At 37.8% G+C, this 20294-nt stretch overlaps 1 protein-coding gene across 1 annotated transcript in view; it reads right to left on the bottom strand.

Annotated features, from left to right (window-relative positions):
• PDSS2 (decaprenyl diphosphate synthase subunit 2) overlaps positions 1 to 20294 on the bottom strand; it is a 106788-nt gene that overhangs the window by 32492 nt on the left and 54002 nt on the right. Inside the window, exon 4 of the mRNA XM_058174403.1 lies at positions 4590 to 4664. Within this exon, the coding sequence (XP_058030386.1) occupies positions 4590 to 4664 (75 nt within the window). The remainder of the gene's footprint in view (positions 1 to 4589; positions 4665 to 20294) is intronic.

The raw sequence follows: 20294 nt of genomic DNA, 5'->3' as shown, positions 1-20294 counted from the left end.
GGGGAAAAGCACAAAGAGACCCTGGGTGCAGTCCAAAGTACAGGTAGTCCTCAACTTATGACCACAATTGAGCCCAAATTTCTGTTGCTAAGTGGGACACTTGTGAGTTTTGCTCCATTTTACTACCTTTCTTGCCACAGTTGCTAAGTGAATCACTGCAGTTTTTAAGTTAGTCATACTTTGTTAAATGAATCTGGCTTCCCCATTGATTCTACTTGTCAGAGGGTCACAAAAAGTGATCACATGACCCTGGGACACCGCAACTGTCATAAATATGAATCCGTTGCCAAATGTTTGAATTTTGATCACCTGACCATGGGGATGCTGCAATGGTTGTAAGTATGAAAAACAGTCATAAGTCACTTTTTTCAGTGCTTTTCTAACTTCGAATGGTCACTAAGTGAACTGTTGTAAGTGGAGGACTACCAGTACTTAATCAAGTTCAGCTTGAAATAATTTTAAATACAGAGGTACATGTAGTCCTCACTTACTAACAATAGAAACCAGCAATTCCCATTGCTAAGTGGTGCAGTCATTAAATGAAACATCATGTGACCATGCTGACTTACAACATCAATTCTGGCTGCAGTTAAGCAAATTACTGTGGATCATTAAGTAGGATGTCATGTGAACACAACAGGTGACTCCTGCTGGGGTTCCCCATTGACTTTGCTTCTTGAAAGCCAGCTATGAGGGTCGCAAATAGCATTCACAAGACCATGGGGAAGCTGCAGCCATAATAAATGTTCACTGATTGCCAAGCGCCTGAATTGCAATCACATAACTATGTGGATACATTTGCAAGAACAAGTTGTAAATCTCTTTTTCAGTGCTGTCATAACTTTGGTTGCTCAACAAGTGGTCGGTAAGTAAGGACTACCCACATCACAACATGTGTCTTCTTTATTCCATCTCAGTTCACTTCATCTAGTCCACTTTAGCCCATAATATGTCTTGTGTATTTAAAGCAGCCAATGGAACTTGAGTGAATTCTCCAAGCCATCAGGCCATAGAGAAAAGAATAGAAAATAATTATAAAAATATTTCAAAATGAAATGTACAAACTGCAATAAACTAAAGTTTCTAAAAAAAATAAATTGGATTCTACATGATTTGAAGTACATCTTAATTTGTGACACTGCTGTTCGTCACACCCTGTCACGCAGACAATATGGCATTGCAAACTTCAGTTAAATCTAAGTCAGAACAATGCACAGGCTGAAAAAAAAAACACTGCAATTTGTGCTTCAGCTACAAAGTGAGATGATTCAACAATCTTTATTTTCCCATCTGTTTAGGAAAAAAGCCAATAAAATTGTGAGTCTTCAGCAGCAACACAGTAACCCTGCAAACATCTTGCATGTGATTGATGTCTCACTTAGCAGATGTCTTACTGCTTGTTGGACATGACAGGACATATTTTATTGGTCTATTAATATATGCCTTTGATGTTTGTGATAAAATGGGTTAGAATAAATGGACCAATAAAATGCACTATATTTTATTCAAATCCCACAGTTTAAATGAGAAAAAAATAGGGCTCCATCCTTATATCATGAAATATACCTTAAAGGGAAAATTAAATGTGAAAGGAAAAAGAAAAAATGAAATGAAGATAGATAATAAGAGAGCACAACTTTCTCTGATCGCACTATTATTTAGAAGTAAACTTCAGCTGCAAGCTGACCTTAGTTCTGTTCTGTCTTCTTTTACCACGCAATCTTTTCTCCATTCTTTTTCAGACAATTACAGAAACACATCAAGAAATCTAGCTTTGTCTGAAAGGGCTTTGACAGGTACTACAAAGATAAAAGAATACCATAGAGCAGGGGTCTCCAACCTTGGCAACTTTAAGCCTGGAGGACTTCAACTCCCAGAATCCCCCAGCCAGCTTTGCTGGCTGGGGAATTCTGGGAGTTGAAGTCCGCCAGGCTTAAAGTTGCCAAGGTTGGAGTCCCCTGCCATATAGAACCCGAAGTGGCACGCGGAGCCATGTTGCCTTGCATGCGTGGCGTCGCCCGTTCTTTTTCCAGGTTTCTGGCGTGCATGTGTGCGTGATGATCAGCTGGCCTTTTTGCATGCGGCCGTGCCGGAAGCTAGAAGAGCTGGTCTTCCATTTTCCTACGTGAGAATGCATTGCTGATCGTCGCGTGCGCATGCCTGCCAGAAACCCGGAAGAGTAGCCGGCTGTAACTGGAAGTTCAGTAGCTGAAACTGGAAGTTCATTTTCAGGGGCGCGCATGTGCCCTGGGCAGCTCCTCTTCTGGGTTGCGGCCTAGGCGCACTTGGTGCCGAAAAGGTTCACCATCACTGATATAAAACTTCCAAAAAGATGTATATAGGTAGCCATATCTAAAGCTGGAATTTTGGTTGTAAGTCGTTACAGTTGTTAAGCGAGTCACCACATAATAGACTGGATGTCATGAAGACGTCTATGATGGTCATTAATTAATTAATTTATTTTATTTATTTATTTTATTTGTCGTAACAATATATACAAGCATTGCATAAAGGCTGATATAATATATGAACATATATATGAGGAGAAACGAGGTACTAAAAACATATATATACATAGGGCAAGAAACAGTAGGACAGGAACGGTAGGCACGTTTGTGCTCTTATGCACGCCCCTTAGAGTCCTCTTAGGAAAGTGGTGAGGTCAACCGTGGACAGTTTTTGAGTAAAGCCTTTGGGGTTATGAGAAGAAACCACAGAGTCAGGTAATGCATTCGAAGCATATACAATTCTGTTACAGAAATCGTGTTTTCTGCAATCTAAACTGAAGCAGTTGACATTGAGTTTAAATCTGTTGGTAGCTCTTGTGATATTGTTATTGAAACTAAAGAAGTCATTGACAGGAAGGACATTACAACGGATGATTTTATATGCTAAACCCAGATCCTGTCGAAGGCGACGAAGTTCCAAGTTTTCTAGACCCAGGATATCAAGTCTGGTGGAATAAGGTATTTTATTGGTTTCGGAGGAGTGGAGAACTCTTCTCGTAAAATACCTTTGGACACGCTCAACTGTGTTGATGTCAGATATATGGTATGGGTTCCAGACAGGAGAGCAGTAATCAAGAATTGGCCTAGCAAATGTTTTATATGCTCTGGTCAGTAGCGTGGTGTTTTTTGAAAAGAAGCTACGTAAAATTAAGTTAACAACTCTTAGAGCCTTCTTAGCTATATAGTTGCAGTGGGCTTTGGCACTTAAATCGTTAGATGTAAAAACTCCAAGGTCTTTGACAGGGTGGGGGTCATCTGCGAGGCAATGTCCATCAAGCATGTACTTTGTGATTGGGTTCTTTCTTCCAATATGCAAGACTGAGCATTTACTGGTTGAGATTTGTAGTTGCCAAATTAAGCAAATCACCACAGTCATTAAGCTAATCCAGCATTTTCAATGACTCTTTTTTACCATTTTCTGTTGGAAAATGTGGAAAAAATATTGCAAACCCCGGGTCACAGTACCGCGAGATGCCGCAAAATGTCTTTAAGGTGAGCCAGTTGTCAAGCACCTGAAATGCAATCACAGAAGTGTGCCCAGATTTGTAGCTGGAAGTTGCAACTTTGAGATTGTGTCATATGTAGCTTTTTAAAAATCCAGTTTGGTTTTGAATAGTCTTTAAATAGCACTAGCACTTAGACTTATATACTTATCAAGCATATTGCTCCCAACAATCTGGATCCTCATTTTACTCACCTCAGAAGATGGAAGTCTGAGTCAACCTTGAGCCGGTGAGAATCAAACTGCCAAATAGCTGAAAGCCGGCAGTCAGCAGAAGTAGCCTGCAATACTGCATTCTAACCACTGTACCTCCACCGCTCTTAAGTCACATGATTGCCATTTTCAACCTTCCCAAATGCCTTCCAACAAGACAGCCTTATACAAGTAGTTCTCAACTTACAAGCATTTGTTTAGTGGCCATTCAGTTAAAACAGCACTGAAGAAAGTGAGTTATGACTACCTTTCACACTTGTAACAGATGCAGCATCTATGTGGTCATATGATCAAAATTTGGATGCTTTGGCAACTGGCATGTATTTATGACAGAATGATTACGTGATTACCATTTACAAACTTCTGACAGCCAAGTCAATGGGAGAAGCCAGATTCACTTAAGAACTGCAGTGATTTGCTTAAGAACCATGTCACAAAGGTCGTAAAATGGTGTGTGACTTGCTTAACAACTTCCTTAGCAAAGGAAACTACATTGGGCTAAATTGTGGTCATAAGTTGAGGACTACGTGTATTTACAAAGTTAAGAAACATACCAAGAAAAAGAAAAGAGATATTTTATATAATTAGAGCAGGGGTCTCCAACCTTGGCGACTTTAAGACTTGTGGACTTCAATTCCCAGAATTCCTCAGCCAGGGAGTTGAAGTCCACAAGTCGTAAAGTTGCCAAGGTTGGAGAGACCCCTGAATAAGAGCCTCTGACTGATGGAGCAGTGCTTTGAAAAGGTATGCACTAATAATTGTAACATGAAAGGAAGTTTGGTTCAGATTAACCCAAGCTTTATTTTTTTAACATAAGAGGAAGAAAGTGATTTAAACACAAGTACATTTGTGAACTATCGATTTACCTTTCCCAAGCTTGAATTTTCATAATATATTCCTTGTATTAAATCGCCAATGGCACTTGACATTATCTCTACCACCTGAAAGAAAAAGAACAAGTTTCCAGCAAGGTAATTACACAGTTACTAAAGGATGCTAAACTAAGAACACAGAGAGGCTTAAATAAAAAAGCATCTGTATCCTCAAGGCACATTTTATTTTATTTTATTATATAAACACACAACACACACACACACATTTCAAGCTAATTTTTAAAAAGCAAAGCACTGGGTTTTTTTATTTATTAAAGTGAACAGTTCTCAAATTGTAGGTTGAGACACACACACCCCAGGGACTAAGAGCAATTTAGAGGTAAAAAACCCCAAAAATCAGGCTTTGTGCAGGCAAAATGGGAATACTGTCAAAACTCACCCTATGTTTGGTTCCTTATTTTGTCTGAACAAGCCCAAAGTGAGCAGCTGCTATATTACAAGGCTGTATGATGTATAGATTAAAATTTAATTATTAAAAACAGTATACTTATTTCTTGCCCAAACCCAACTCCAATAAAGTATTAGTTTTATTCATGGGGGAGTTTTGCACAAATACATCTTTCACATTAGTGGGCTGTGGTACTACAAAGTTAGAAAACCGCTCTATTAAAATATAAATTAAATAAGCTACCAGGCATACAGAAATCAGAACAACCTTCTGGGAACTATTAAAAATTCAGCCTTTTATACCTAATACGTTTGTTTTTAAACGCAAAACAGTTAATCTTTATAACTCATTTCATATACTGGACACACTATATTTGCATTTAGCAGCTGATCCCAGAAATGACAGTGACTTGTGCATAAAAAAAACTTTTGCCACCATGGAATTGTTATTTAGCAAACTATTATCTTTAAGGTTCTCAGATGTTCCCATTAAAAACTGAATAGAATCCAAAATATAAAAACCAAACCTAGTTTCTGCTAGATTATGGTCTCACTGGAAATAGTATAAGAAATTAGAGCTCTGATTATGAACCCCCTTTGCTAGAATAGTATTAGAGGATTCAGAGCAATATATTTAATATATACCTACCTTACGGCTATCCTGCCTGCTATAGGTTTTTTCTTCCATGATTAATTTCCTAGGTATATGGGTCTATATCAAATTCTCCCTCTCTCTTGCCTAAAATGGTGTCCATTTATTATTAAATTAAGAGTATTCAGTTTCAGGTTTTTATCATTCTTGTAACTGAAGCCAGTATGGAAAATAAAGGCCCAAATGTTACTTATATAAACCTCTTAACATTCTTGATGACCATTATAGCTTCATATATAAATCTTCCCCCACTCTATTATGTTTAGATTAAAATCCTATATTCCTTTAGGTATGTAAGAAAGCCACACTGAGCCTTATATGGTTTACTTCTGAGTAAACATGGACAGCAGTATGCTTTTGATCTCTTAAACAAACATGCTTGGCAAGACACCTTTGCAAATGGAACCAATTAATCTTTTTTTTAAAATGATGTACGGGAATTAATTTCTAAGTCTCTTTAAGAACAGCCTCCTTTTCAGAGAGAAAATTTGTCTTGCCCTTTCAGTAATCAGATACTTAAGGAAATATTGTAGCAATCTGAGCTGCAGGAGAACTGAAAGGACAATGATCCTACAGTGTTAACCCAGATGTGTTGAGTTATTTAAGTGGGGAACGGAGAAAATGAGGGACTTTTTGGGAAGGTATCAGATAAGCCTTATGCCCAAATCCAGGAGGATTGTGTATCGCCAATGGGTCTATGAAAGCCTGTAACCAAACACTCAGTGTCAGATTGTATTACGGTTTATACAAGCAACATCTCAAGATTCCTCTGATGGCCGAGACACATAATACAGATCAATCACTCACTAAAAAATATTATGGTTTGTGAAACGGTTGGAGCCCAGAGACATGGCAGTAATATGAAGAAGAAGAATTTACAAAGACACGGAGTCCTACCTCTAAATGTCAAAGTGATAGTATGAGCTTTAACAATGCACCTAGCTGTGAATAGCCATCGCTCCCCCTTCTCTGAAATTCTAGACAGAACTTGACCCAGAGAATGATCCTTTACTTTAATCAACACACATGGAAGCAAATTCCATGCTATACTGATTTGGAAAGAATACATTTGTAGAAGAACCTAAGAAAAAATATTTTTGGGGGGTGGGTGGGTACAATTATAGTATGGCTTTCCTACGAATGAGTAATAGAAGTCCTATAAAGTGCCTACCGCTTTATTAACTTACTGGCAAGTTGAATTCTAAATGATACAACTATGTCTTCACCCATAAGAGCCCTTATTTTGATTGGCAAGCGCTTTCAGTTTCACATATTAAACTTTGTCCTCCCCAGATTTAACTCCCAATAAAGCACTCTCTAAAGCCAAGTCAGGTGATTTTTGTTTGTGTTGTTTTGTAAGATGTAACACAAGAGCTACCCAGGCTTTGGTTCAATTTCTGGACAAATAATCTTCAGAAATGGGTGATCACTCAGTGGTAGAACATGCCATTTAGATGCAGAAGAGTACACATTCAATTCCAGGCTTGTCCAGTGCCTGAGAAGACCTCCACTGTGAATTATTAAAGAGCTGTTGCTGGTCAACATGGATGATGCTAAATTTTGTTTGGTTTCAGTATACAGTTGGTTTCCATATATAGGATTATCTGAGGTGGTTTCTGGTTGGTTTCGATATACAGGATTATCTGAGATTGCAGTAACAGTTTTCAAGTTTTTACTCTCAGGACAAAAATGTTGACGAATATACAAATGTCAGGGGGAAAAATCTTAGAAGCATTTTAGGATTATATAAATTTGTCCTTGGCTCAAGATAAGTTAACCTGTGTTAAGTTGAATCTCACTGTTGAGTGATTCCATAATACCACTATTATGCGGGAACACACATACAGCTGATTTTGAAGCTACACATTTAAATGGTGATAGATAATTATGGATAAACTGTTTTTAGGGAATCATTATTTATCCTTTTACAGAGAAATCCTCAGTGAATCTATTAGGTTTTCTGATTCTTCTTCCTCGGTAACCTCCTTTTGGACTTTAAACAATGTCAGTTGGCATGTTAATCTCTTTTTCTGTCATGAACGGGGGGCAAGCATCTGCAGTAAAGAGCCTCTATGGACTTGTTATTATTACAGTTCATTAGATATTCCTAATAGTGTATAATTGAATCAAGACTTATGATATTTTATAGCAAAACTGTAAATAACAATGTAGGGACTAATACTTTATCACTAATTATGTCTAGGCTGTCATTTCAAAAGGGGGAATGATCTCTTTAAGTTTCGTTTACTCATTCACCAAAGGTAGACATAAATCAGCTGGTGGATATTCAAAGCTGCACACTTTGAAACTGCCTGACTAGGTGGCTCAGTGGCTAAGACACTGATCTTATAGATCAGAAAGGTTGGCAGTTCGAATCCCTAGTACAGGTCTCCTGCATGAGCAGGAGGTTGGACTAGATGACCTTCAAGGTCCCTTCCAACTGTATTACTGTTAATTGTTCCCTGGTCCAGAAAGGATTAATTTATGGATCGTGCACAAAATATCTATGGCTCAACATTTCTGAAAATATTCCTTGGGGAAAAAAAACTCTTCCCTCATTTACTATTTGTTTTGCCTAGATCCAAGTTCCCCAGTCATAAGTAAATGGAAGAAAAAGACCTTCACAATGACATCTGTCTGGGACAATACTTTTCAGCCTTCTTGGAAATAGAGAATTTGATACGTGCCCATATCCATATTGGTAATGCAGCCCAAGGCAGTAATGTATCAGATATTCAGTAAGTATGTGAATTATAAGATTAGTATTAAACTGCTGAAATAAATACTGCCTTATGTCTAACGATTTTACAGGAAGTTTCATCTACCTAAAGACTTTTTTTTCTACCATTACTTCCTATCATGGCAATATAAGTTCTACTCTAGGGGCCAATGAACTAAATCAAGACTAATGTTTTCCATTAGCAGATAGAAAGTATGTTATGTAAATAAACTCACTAGGTAAAACCAAAGCTGGTTTAATACAGATCAGTTTCATAAGAACACACTTTTCTGTATAAAAGCAGCATTTAAGGAGTTATATCTCCTTAAATGTCTCCCCATCAATGCATGTTTTGTACCATTAAAATCTGCATGGGATGTTGATCATGGCACAGTAGTTGTTGTTACTCTACGCAAATTGTACGAAGTTCACTACAGTTATGGTTCTGATCTACAAGACATACTAAATATCTGTTCCATTTCTTTGTCTCCCATTTCTGTTCACTGAAAATAGAAACAAATAGACTCAAATTCTTGCCAGCATGACATGTGTATCTGCAGTTCCCCCGAGTGTCATTTATACACTTAGTTTATTTTTGTGCAGAAGACTTTGTTTGAAATTTTGTAGAGTTTGCAGAACTCTATTTAACTGGAGCACCTTCCCTATGCAAGCCACATGAATTAGCATGGGTTCTGCTGATCTTTTCAATGATAAAGTCAATGAGACCAAGCAGAGTAGGAAGATAGTTGTGTGAATTCACAGATGATCACTTAAACTCCTTCAACTATGGGTAAGTACCCAGTTTTTTCTTAAAAGTGCTCTCTGTGATTCAGATACATGGGTGCGCAGCAATTTTCTTACCTGGAATAGGACTGGTTCTCATAAGGTAATGAAAGAGAGAGCAGTTCTAGAGGCAGCATCAAACTGGGAGCAAATATACAAGCTACAGTAGGAAGATTTATAGCCAAGCCCTGGGGCCCACCTGAACTCTGGTAGAGGAATACCTCAGAGATAGGCTGCTGCTGTTACTCTTGTTCATGTAGAGCCTAGTTATTTGCCCAGCTCACGAGATTGGGATGGGGCAGGGGTAAAATGCTACCAGTTCATACCGGTTCAGGAGAACTGGTAGGTAAAAAAAGCTACCGGTTCATGTGAACCAGTATTTCCAAAGATCAGCTGTGCCACATTATTTATATTCACTAGAAAACAGGAAATCCTGCTTTCTAGCGAATCTAAATCACGCGGCACAGCGGTTTCTCCCCCTTGCTGTTCTACTTACCTTGTTAAGCCTTTTTCTCGCGTGACGCGCGCGTTTGGTGCACACTGCACATGTGCACAGCATGCATTTGGTGTGCACTGTGCATGTGCGTGCAGCATGCCTTTGGCGCACACCGCACATGCATGCATGCAGCACACATTTGGCATGCACTGTGCATGCGCGGGCAGCAACCAGTGGCTACCTGCAGATGATTTCACTACTGGGTAGGGGGAGTAGGGAAAGAGACAGATCATAAACTTCAAATAGACCCTGGAAGGCAATAAATAAATAAATAAATAAATAAATAGTGTGCAAGCAAGCAAGCAATAAATAAATAAATAAATATCCTAAGGGGAAAAAATGCTGTATGTCCTGGTTAAAAAAAAATGTCCTAAATGTGATAAAACATCCAAAAAATGGAGCACTGCTCCCAATGATTGAGAAAAATAGATAATATAATGTCTTGATCTAAGAATTAGGCAATGCACGAACAACCAATAATGGCAACATTAAAGTCAAAGATGCCACCTGATGAGACACTGATGAGGATGTGCTGGTGATACAGACAAGCAGTGAAAAGGCCCTGGGTGTGGGCCATGGTATATTCTTTCTATATGAAAGACTGGGGATCCTCAGTCATGGTGTGAGAGAGTCATTAATGACCAACAGCAGGAGGGGGTGAAGCACAATTTCTTCAACTTCAAATTTGTATGCTGCTGTACAAAGCTTTTGCAGTTGCTTTTTCAGTTCCTGGCTATCCAGTATATCCTCAGTCATATTGTTTAGTAATTCTGTTCTCATTGAAGAGAAGGTACCTAATTCCAGCCCTGACTTCCAGTATTATTCCACAGGAACAGAGCCAAACATGGCAAAGTAGAACAATGAAAGTTTCCATAACTTTGGCTACAGACTCAGTTGCATGATGAGTCACATCTGATTCCTACTTAGCAAAACATACTGGTTTTATCTGAAAAATAACATTTCGGCCTACACAGTGTAGCACTAAAAATGCTGAACCAGGACAGGGAAATGCAGATACAGAACCATCATTAGCTACTGGTTGACTATGGGCCTGTTGCTGCTCTCTCCCAGCCAAACTTACCTCACAAGATTATTATAATGAAAACATTGAAAAACAGTATGTTAGCTCCAGGAAGAAAGGTAGGGTATAGTTCTATTAAATAAAAACAAACATAATAAATAATTTGCCAAACAACAAAATTTGTTTAATTCAAATGAAATCCAATTTGACCAGTTTAACTTTGAATTTCTTAGAGCTATAGTCCATTTGCCTTCCATATCAGGTGGGTTATAGACATTTGCCCATCATTTAGATTGATAATTGCAGTTTTCCCACCATATAGGTAGTCCTCAACTTACGACCGCAATTGAGCCCAAAATTTATATTGTTAACCGAGAAATTAGTTAAGTGAGTTTTGCCCCATTTTACTATTTTTCTCAACACATTTGTTAAGTCAATCACTGCAGTTCTTAGACTGGTAACAAGGGTGTTAAACGAATCTAGTTTCCCCATTGATTTGTCAGAAGATTGCAAAAGGGGGTCACATGACTTTGGGACACTGCAACCATCATAAATGTGAGTCAATTGTCAACCATCTGAATGTAAATCATGTGACCATGGAGATGCTGCAATGGTCGTGTGACAAATGGTCATAAGTCACTGTTTTCAGTATTGTTGTAACTTCAAACGGTCACTAAATGAACTGGTGGAAGTCAAGGACTACCTGTACTTGGGTATTCATCTAGAAATGTTAGCATTCAATTAGCTGTGGCTGTTCACAGAATATGTATTACTTAGGGATATCCATTTTGTTTGTGTGATACCTATTTTTGCTATTCTGGAATATAAAATTAATTGCACTTAGTTTAGAAGATAAGTTCAATTACTATTTCTTCATTATAGCTATAAAGAGAAATTAAGAGTCATCAGCAAGATGCAGAAGAACAGAATTCTTCAGTGTCACTTATTTAGAGCAGAACAAACAAGTAGACACACTAGCTTAAAATCAAAGCCTGTCAGTGCTGTGCTGTCAGAAGTAATAACTTGAGGTAATTCTAACTATTTTGGGTTCAAATCTGCAATGGACCAGCTCTGGTTATCTTGAAAGCAAACCATAGGATGCAAGCCATATATGGAAATTATTGGACATGAGAACCTGTCTAATTTCATGAAAAAGCGTTCATACAGTATGAGGTTTTTTAACCATAAAATATAAATATATAACCCATATCACTCATAACATCAAGATATAATTATTAGTTATTAGTTATCATATAGCAATTATGAATGATTAGTTAAGGAAGTACCATTCCCCAGTGGTGGAACACAGGTTTTGCATTCAAACAATTCCAGAATAACTTCCTGTTATCTCAAAATACAACTTACAAAGATCACTGATTGAACTCTTAGAATTTCAATATCTAGGTACTGAGAGCAGGCAGCCATAAATTTTAAAGAAGATATATTTAGTCAGCTTTCCACATCCTAACACACTGACGGTCTGCTAAATTTCAGCTGCCATTATCCCCAAGTCTATATAATACCGGCTGAAGAGTCTGAGAGTTTTGAGTTTTGTATTCACTAGATTGGAGAAGTAATCATTACTTAACACTGCTGGATCTTGCCCCAAAAGGATCCTAATATGTAGCATTTAACTATTAGAGGATTGGACAATTTTATACTTTGGAGTCCTTGGTTTATCATAACATACATAACATCAGAGTTGGAAGGGACCTTGGAGGCCTTCTAGTCCAACCCCCTGCCCAGGCAGGAAACCCTACACCATCTCAGTCAGATGGTTATCCAACATTTTCTTAAAAATTTCCAGTGTTGGAGCATTCACAACTTCTGAAGGCAAGTCGTTCCACTTATTAATTGTTCTAACTGTCAGGAAATTTCTCCTTAGTTCTAAGTTGCTTCTTTCTTTGATCAGTTTCCACCCATTGCTTCTTGTTCTACACTCAGGTGCTTTGGTGAACAGCCTGACTCCCTCTTCTTTGTGGCAGCCCCTAAGATATTGGAACACAGCTATCATGTCTCCCTAGTCCTTCTTTTTGTTAAACTAGACATACCCAGTTCCTGCAACCGTTCTTCATATGTTTTATCCTCCAGTCCCTAATCATCTTTGTTGCTCTTCTCTGCACTCTTTCTAGAGTCTCAACATCTTTTTACATCGTGGCGACCAAAACTGGATGCAATATTCCAAGTGTGGCCTTACCAAGGCATTATAAAGTGGCACTTACACTTCACGTGATCTTGATTCTATCCCTCTGTTTATGCAGCCCAGAACTGTGTTGGCTTTTTTAACAGCTGCTGCACATTGCTGGCTCATATCTAAATGGTTATCCACTAGGACTCCAAGATCCCTCTCACAGGTACTACTATTGAGCAAGGTACCACATATACGGTACTGGTGCATTTTGTTTTTTTGGCCTAAATGTAGAACCTTACTTTTTTCACTGTTGAATTTCATTTTGTTAGATAGCGCCCAATGTTCAAGTCTGTCAAGATCTTTCTGTAACTTGAGCCTATCTTCTGGAGTGTTGGCTATTCCTGCCAGCTTGGTGTCATCTGCAAATTTGATGAGTTCCCCATCTATCCCCTCGTCCAAGTCATTGATGAAGATGTTGAAGAGTACTGAGAAGGATTCAATGGATGAGAATCCTCAGGGGGAAAACAACTCAAGAAGCTTGGGAAATTTTGAAAAGTGAGATTATAAAAGCACAGTCTAACACAATACCAATGAAGAAGAAAAATAGTAGATCTCAAAAGAAACCAGCATGGATGCATAAAGAACTATCTGACAAATTGAAAGACAAAAAGGACAAATATAAAAAGTGGAAAGAGGGGCAAATAACTAAGGCAGAATATCAGCAAATAGCCCGAGCCTGTAAAGATGAAGTGAGGAAAGCTAAGGCTCACAATGAACAAAGGCTAGCGACAAAAGTAAAAATAACAAAAAGCTTCTTCCAACATGTTAAAAACAAGAAAAAGTCAAGGAAACAATTGGCCCATTGCTGGGAGAAAGTGGCAAGAAGATGACAAGCAACAGGGAGAAAGCAGATCTACTTAACTCATATTTTGCATCTGTCTTTACACAAAAGGAAAAACAATCCAACCTATCAAAACAGCACTACAAAAACAGATTAGAAACACAAGTTAAAATAGGGAAGAAAATGGTAAGTGAACACCTGTCTACCCTAGACGAGTTCAAATCACCAGGACCGGATGGATTACACCCCAAGGTTCTGAAGGAACTGGCAGACGGATCTCAGAACCACTGAACTATATCTTTCAAAGATCCTGGAGCACAGGGAGCTGCCAGAGGACTGGAAAAGAGCTGATGTAGTTCCCATCTTCAAAAAGGAAAAAACAGATCCAGGAAACTACAGACCTATCAGTCTGACCTCAATACCGGGAAGATTCTGGAAAAGATAATCAAGCAACGAATCACCGAACACCTAGAAGCAAACAAAGTAATAACCAAAAGCCAACATGGGTTTGTCAAAACAGATCATGCCAGACTAATCTTATCGCATTCTTTGACAAAATGACAAAATTAGTAGACCAGAGGAATGCTGTTGATATAATTTACTTGGACTTCAGTAAAGCATTTGATAAAGTAGACCATAACCTACTACTAGATAAAGTAGAAAATGTGGGTTAGACAGCACCACCACCAGATGGATTCAGAATTGGCTGACCAACCGACTCAACGTGTAGTCCTCAACGGAACTACATCCACATGGAGGGAAGTATGCAGTGGAGTACCCCAAGGCTCTGTTTTAGGCCCAGTACTCTTCAACATCTTCATCAATGACTTGGACGAGGGATAGATGGGGAACTCATCAAATTTGCAGATGACACCAAGCTGGCAGGAATAGCCAACACTCCAGAAGATAGGCTCAAGTTACAGAAAGATCTTGACAGACTTGAACATTGGGCGCTATCTAACAAAATGAAATTCAACAGTGAAAAAGTAAGGTTCTACATTTAGGCCAAAAAAACAAAATGCACCAGTACCGTATATGTGGTACCTTGCTCAATAGTAGTACCTGTGAGAGGGATCTTGGAGTCCTAGTGGATAACCATTTAGATATGAGCCAGCAGTGTGCAGCAGCTGTTAAAAAAGCCAACACAGTTCTGGGCTGCATAAACAGAGGGATAGAATCAAGATCACGTGAAGTGCTAGTACCACTTTATAATGCCTTGGTAAGGCCACACTTGGAATATTGCATCCAGTTTTGGTCGCCACGATGTAAAAAAGATGTTGAGACTCTAGAAAGAGTGCAGAGAAGAGCAACAAAGATGATTAGGGGACTGGAGGATAAAACATATGAAGAACGGTTGCAGGAACTGGGTATGTCTAGTTTAACAAAAAGAAGGACTAGGGGAGACATGATAGCTGTGTTCCAATATCTTAGGGGCTGCCACAAAGAAGAGGGAGTCAGGCTGTTCACCAAAGCACCTGAGGGTAGAACAAGAAGCAATGGGTGGAAACTGATCAAAGAAAGAAGCAACTTAGAACTAAGGAGAAATTTCCTGACAGTTAGAACAATTAATAAGTGGAACGACTTGCCTTCAGAAGTTGTGAATGCTCCAACACTGGAAATTTTTAAGAAAATGTTGGATAACCATCTGACTGAGATGGTATAGGGTTTCCTGCCTGGGCAGGGGGTTGGACTGGAAGGCCTCCAAGGTCCCTTCCAACTCTGATGTTATGTTATGTTATGTTACTGGGCCTAAAACAGAGCCTTGGGGTACTCCACTGCATACTTCCTCCATGTGGATGTAGTTCCGTTGAGGACTACACGTTGAGTGCGGTTGGTCAGCCAGTTACGAATCCATCTGGTGGTGGTGCTGTCTAACCCACATTTTTCTACTTTATCTAGTAGTAGGTTATGGTCTACTTTATCAAATGCTTTACTGAAGTCCAAGTAAATTATATCGACAGCATTCCTCTGGTCTACTAATTTTGTCATTTTGTCATATTATTTAAATTTATATACAAGCTAAGCTTTGTCAGCTTTGGTTCACACTGAACAGTTACAGTCAAGGAGTGTGATATATTTCTTTTTTCCTTAAAAACTGACTACAAAAAAAAAAAAGGAAAACACGTTATATCACAGAGCGTGAACTGATTTACTGATTTCTGTCATTTCAAACTGAGAGTGATCAAAGATATTTCAATCCTTTCTATTAGCTGCTTCTGAGAGATTGCTGACTGGCACTCAAGCATTTATTGCAGGAGTAGAAGCAATCATGTTCAAATTTATTACTTTTCTCTTAATAAAAACAGCATTAAAAACTATCATGTAGAAAGCTGAACGCTCTCAAGGGGAGCTTTAGCTTCTGTTTATATGCTGAATGGGTGGGAAATATATTCAAGTGAGGAGTTTAGTATTCAGAGTAAGATCGGATGAAGGAATACACACGCACACACTTGTGATTGACAATGCTAACTCAAGTCAACTCTTGTAGCTCTTTAGAAAAAGTCATGTGAATTATCGAGAGATACATGTTGACTTTCCTTTTTAGCAGAAATGTAATTATATATTCATTTTCTAATAATGCTCATATTATTATCATTTTATTTGCGCCTGAAATACAGGGTTTAAAAGTAATATATCAAAGGGTACTTTTACCTCAGGCTCACCAGATGCAGCTATTTTCATTGTTGTGATCAGTATGAATGAACATTGCAAACAATAGATCCAGGACTGTCTCTCCATGAAAAATTCCCTTGCTGCTGGCAGGACAAGGCCAGTGATTCATTTTCTTCTCTCTATTCTCCCACTTACGTTTCTTATTCATTATGAAACAAATGTTCCAAAAAATAATAATCTTTGGAGTTCAATTTTACCAGTTGAACCCACATAGTTAGAAGTAGGTGTTCCCAATTTCAATCCGAAGGTTCCTATTTGCTAAAAAGCAGTGAACAAGCAACTTCTGAAAGTGATTACAAAAGGAAGGCTGCAAACCTTGTATTCTTAAAGGCACTTTGCCTTCCAGACTTTTAAACCGCAGCCTCTTTGTGAGGAGCGACTGTATGGAGCACTTGTGGATGATCTCAAGCCATCTCTTTGTCCAGAGAGGAATTATGAAGCCGATTTACTCACTGGCTCTTCATTCGGCTATGGTCGCTGGCTACGCTTTTAATGCAGTTTGATTTAGTTTAGTTTCAACTTTAGCTTTCAGTTCACCATTATTTCCCAGAAGTCCTTTTGTGTGTGTCCTCTGTGAATTAGTATCATATTACAGAAAGACAGTGAAGTAGGGTGTTTTTCTTCCCCAAAACTGTCTTTTTCGTAAAATTGATAGCTTCCCAGGAGTTGTCACAAAATGGATCAAATGTTTTAGAACAGGAACCTATATCAAGTTAGCATATCTTGTACTGAACCAGACCCCCGGACCATTTAGCACAATACTGTCTGCATCTGTTGCCAGCAGCTATCCAGATTGCAGTTTTTTCCTAGTCATCCCTAGAATGACTAATGTGGACGATAATATTGCTAAGTCTTGCCTTTCTCTTCGTTGTGGAAATTTTGATCTGTATTCTGTGGAATGTCACAGGCAATCCTGTGTGGAATATCTTCTACAATAAAATGAAACATAAACGTATCTGCATTTTGGAGCTTGCTGGACATTCATATTGCTCAACAGTGAGCTTTCCCTTCAGATAGCATAATATATGTTTGCATTATTTACATATGTAACTGCATGTTTGTTTTAAGGGAACTGTGTATTTGGTGCTGGACACACATTTCTTTTGTTAAAACCAGGGACCACCAGATCTGGGCTGGAAAATCTTGATAACAGCAAATGGTTTCCTGTATCTCTTTACTGGCATCTCATGGTAATCCAGATTTGTATAGTCTGGATTTCTAAAATATTCTCACATTCATATTGGCCAGAGTTCTCATCACAAAGCTATCTGGGCACTAGGATTATCAAAATAGGTAATTTAATATACTGCATTATTCCCTCTTTTCCTTTTCTCTTCCAGCTGACACTGTAGAGTAACCTATGTTTAATACTACTGTATGTGAATGTACTCATTTATAAAGTAGGGTGTTATTTTGTTATTGCAGTACAAATGTACAGAAACCAATACCACCAATTTTTAAGGGGTTTTGTTCTTTATGAGTTTAATGAGCAAGAGGGGGAGAAAAAATGCATTAGAAATCCCTCTGAGCAATCAGAGATGTTGAAACATACTAGTTTGGATCCAACAAGGTCCCAGCAGTAGCAGCAGTCATCTGCTTATATAGCAGTAGTTCCAATTCTCCCCCACTGATGATACATCTGTAGCTGATTCACACAGAATCTAACACTATTCCATATGGTACCAAGGTCTATCAGGAACACTTCTTCAAAGGTTGCAGAGACAGTAACAAAAAGGTGTTGAAAAAGCTTCTTCTACTTTTTTTTTTTTTTGCAAACAAAATACCATTAAATGCCAAATGAGTCTCTCTCCCTCTTATGATCTGAAGCTCAATGGTACTACTAACTGATGAAAAATTATTTCTGGCATTAACTTCAGCTGCATCAATATACTTCTTTTCAAGCGTAAATTCTATTTTCGCTGTACATTGCATTTGGCTTCTTGTTCACCTTAGTATCTTATAAGTGATTTTAGATCATGATTTCATTCTTCACAGTACACCCTAAATACTTTTTTCATGTGATCAAAGGGTTTGGTTATACTAAAAATTAAAAATGGTAATCTAAATAATGGAATTTGAGATAAAATGTATTATTGACCCAAGATATGCCAGTATGCTATGGTAATTATATTTGTATATTGATTGTATTAAGTCTTCAGCATACTTTCATCCCTGAGACATGGAACAACTAAATTCATCAGTGAATTTGTGAAACATAAGATTATTCATTTCAAAATAGAAGTAAACATCAAATAAAATTTGGCCTGAATTTATTATGAAGTTTATAAAATTGCATTAGAAATTAAAAAGTGTTTTCAATATCCATAACAAACACAGAAATATATTGCTAATGCTATGGTGAAAACTGCAGTGCAATTTAGCTAAATGGAGCACTTAAAATCTAATATTTATTTGATGGGATTAATTTTGGAAGAAACCACAATTCAATCTTAAGAGATAATTATTAATCAAAATTAGTTTGAATTAAAATGCAATAAACTGCTAATATAGATGTAGTCATTTTCTCAGGAAATCTAAGATCAGTAAGGCAACATTTGGATATAAGAATGGTTATAAACATAATATAAACCCTCCAGAAGATGAGATCTATTCTTCTTTGTTGAGATCTTCAATAAAACAAGAAGCTTTTATTAAAAAAAATTGACATAAGATGTTCTACTGAGCGTCCAGAGCTCACAAAATATTGTTTATCTCTATGCAGGCAGAAGAATATGAGAAGAATATTAGAAGTAGTCAATATTGATGGGCTTCCTGAAATTTCACCAAAAATGACCTGCAATAGCTATGAATAGCTACGCTCTGTCCACAGAAGAGGGTATTCAAATTCTGTTTTTTATTTGAAAAAAATCTATTAAAAGTCTCTGTAAATTCAGCCTGTTTGAATTTTAAATCATAAATCTTATTTCTCTGTTCAGCCTACGCAGCAAGCCTGTTGCTAGCATTCACTGCTCAGGATACAGTGGTGTAGGAGTTAAGGCAGCATACTAGAGACTGGAAAACTGTGAGTTCGCATTCTACCCTAGGCACAAAGCCAGCTGGGTGATCCTTGAGCCAGTCTTTTTCCCTCTCTCAGCCCTAGGAATAAGGCAAGAGCAAAATTCTTCTGAAAATCTTGCCAAGAAAATTACATAAACTTCTCCAAGCAGGAGTCAAGACTAACTCAAAAAGGGTCCCGCTCCAGATCATAGGAAATTCCTAACAAAAAAATAATAATTTGGATTTATGGTTTTGTTCCTTTTCTACAATAAATGATAAAAAGAGATCCTAGAGATTTAGAATATCCCTCATGAAAAATATACACAATTAACTGGATTATGTTATACATTTGTATATGAGTGAGAATAATTGGTTTAATTAAAACTAATATTTGTTTCTTTTCTTTTGCTTTCAGTCACTGATACCATATTTAGTTTTAAAATCAACGGCAAAATACAGCAAGATGCTAAAGATGCAATTATTGCTTTTTTTATTTCTGAGCATTTAACTTCACAATCAAATTTACTTATTATTAAACTGAGTTGGCCATATATTACAGATTCTTAAATTGACATGGCTGTTTATGATACATCAGTATTTTCTACTAGCTTCACTCATAATGGAATTTTTGGCTAGACCTGCCACATGAACATTACATTCAAGCATCATGGCAAGCCAAAATTCCCCTCCTACCAATCAGCAATGCCAGAAAACCACAGATGGCCGTATGTAAGATTTGCTGGCTTATCATACAAACCAGAGTGCTCCATTTGGAACAAGCCAGAGAAAAAAGGCTATGCAAGAGATCAGAACAATGTCTTTCAAACACAGCCATGTCTATATCCAAAGTATCTTCACAAACAGAATACCCTTTCTGTGGATACAGCTGATACTGTCGTCTTTAAAATCAGAAACTTCTCAACGCTGCCAGTTTGCTTTACAAATGAAATGGCTTACTGGATTCTGTGCAGAAGGAAG

Source organism: Ahaetulla prasina, chromosome 1 (assembly GCF_028640845.1).
Source record: "Ahaetulla prasina isolate Xishuangbanna chromosome 1, ASM2864084v1, whole genome shotgun sequence".
Classification (NCBI taxonomy): domain Eukaryota; kingdom Metazoa; phylum Chordata; class Lepidosauria; order Squamata; family Colubridae; genus Ahaetulla; species Ahaetulla prasina.
Note: the sequence above shows the minus strand (reverse complement) of the source record. Positions and strands in the feature narration are given on the sequence as shown.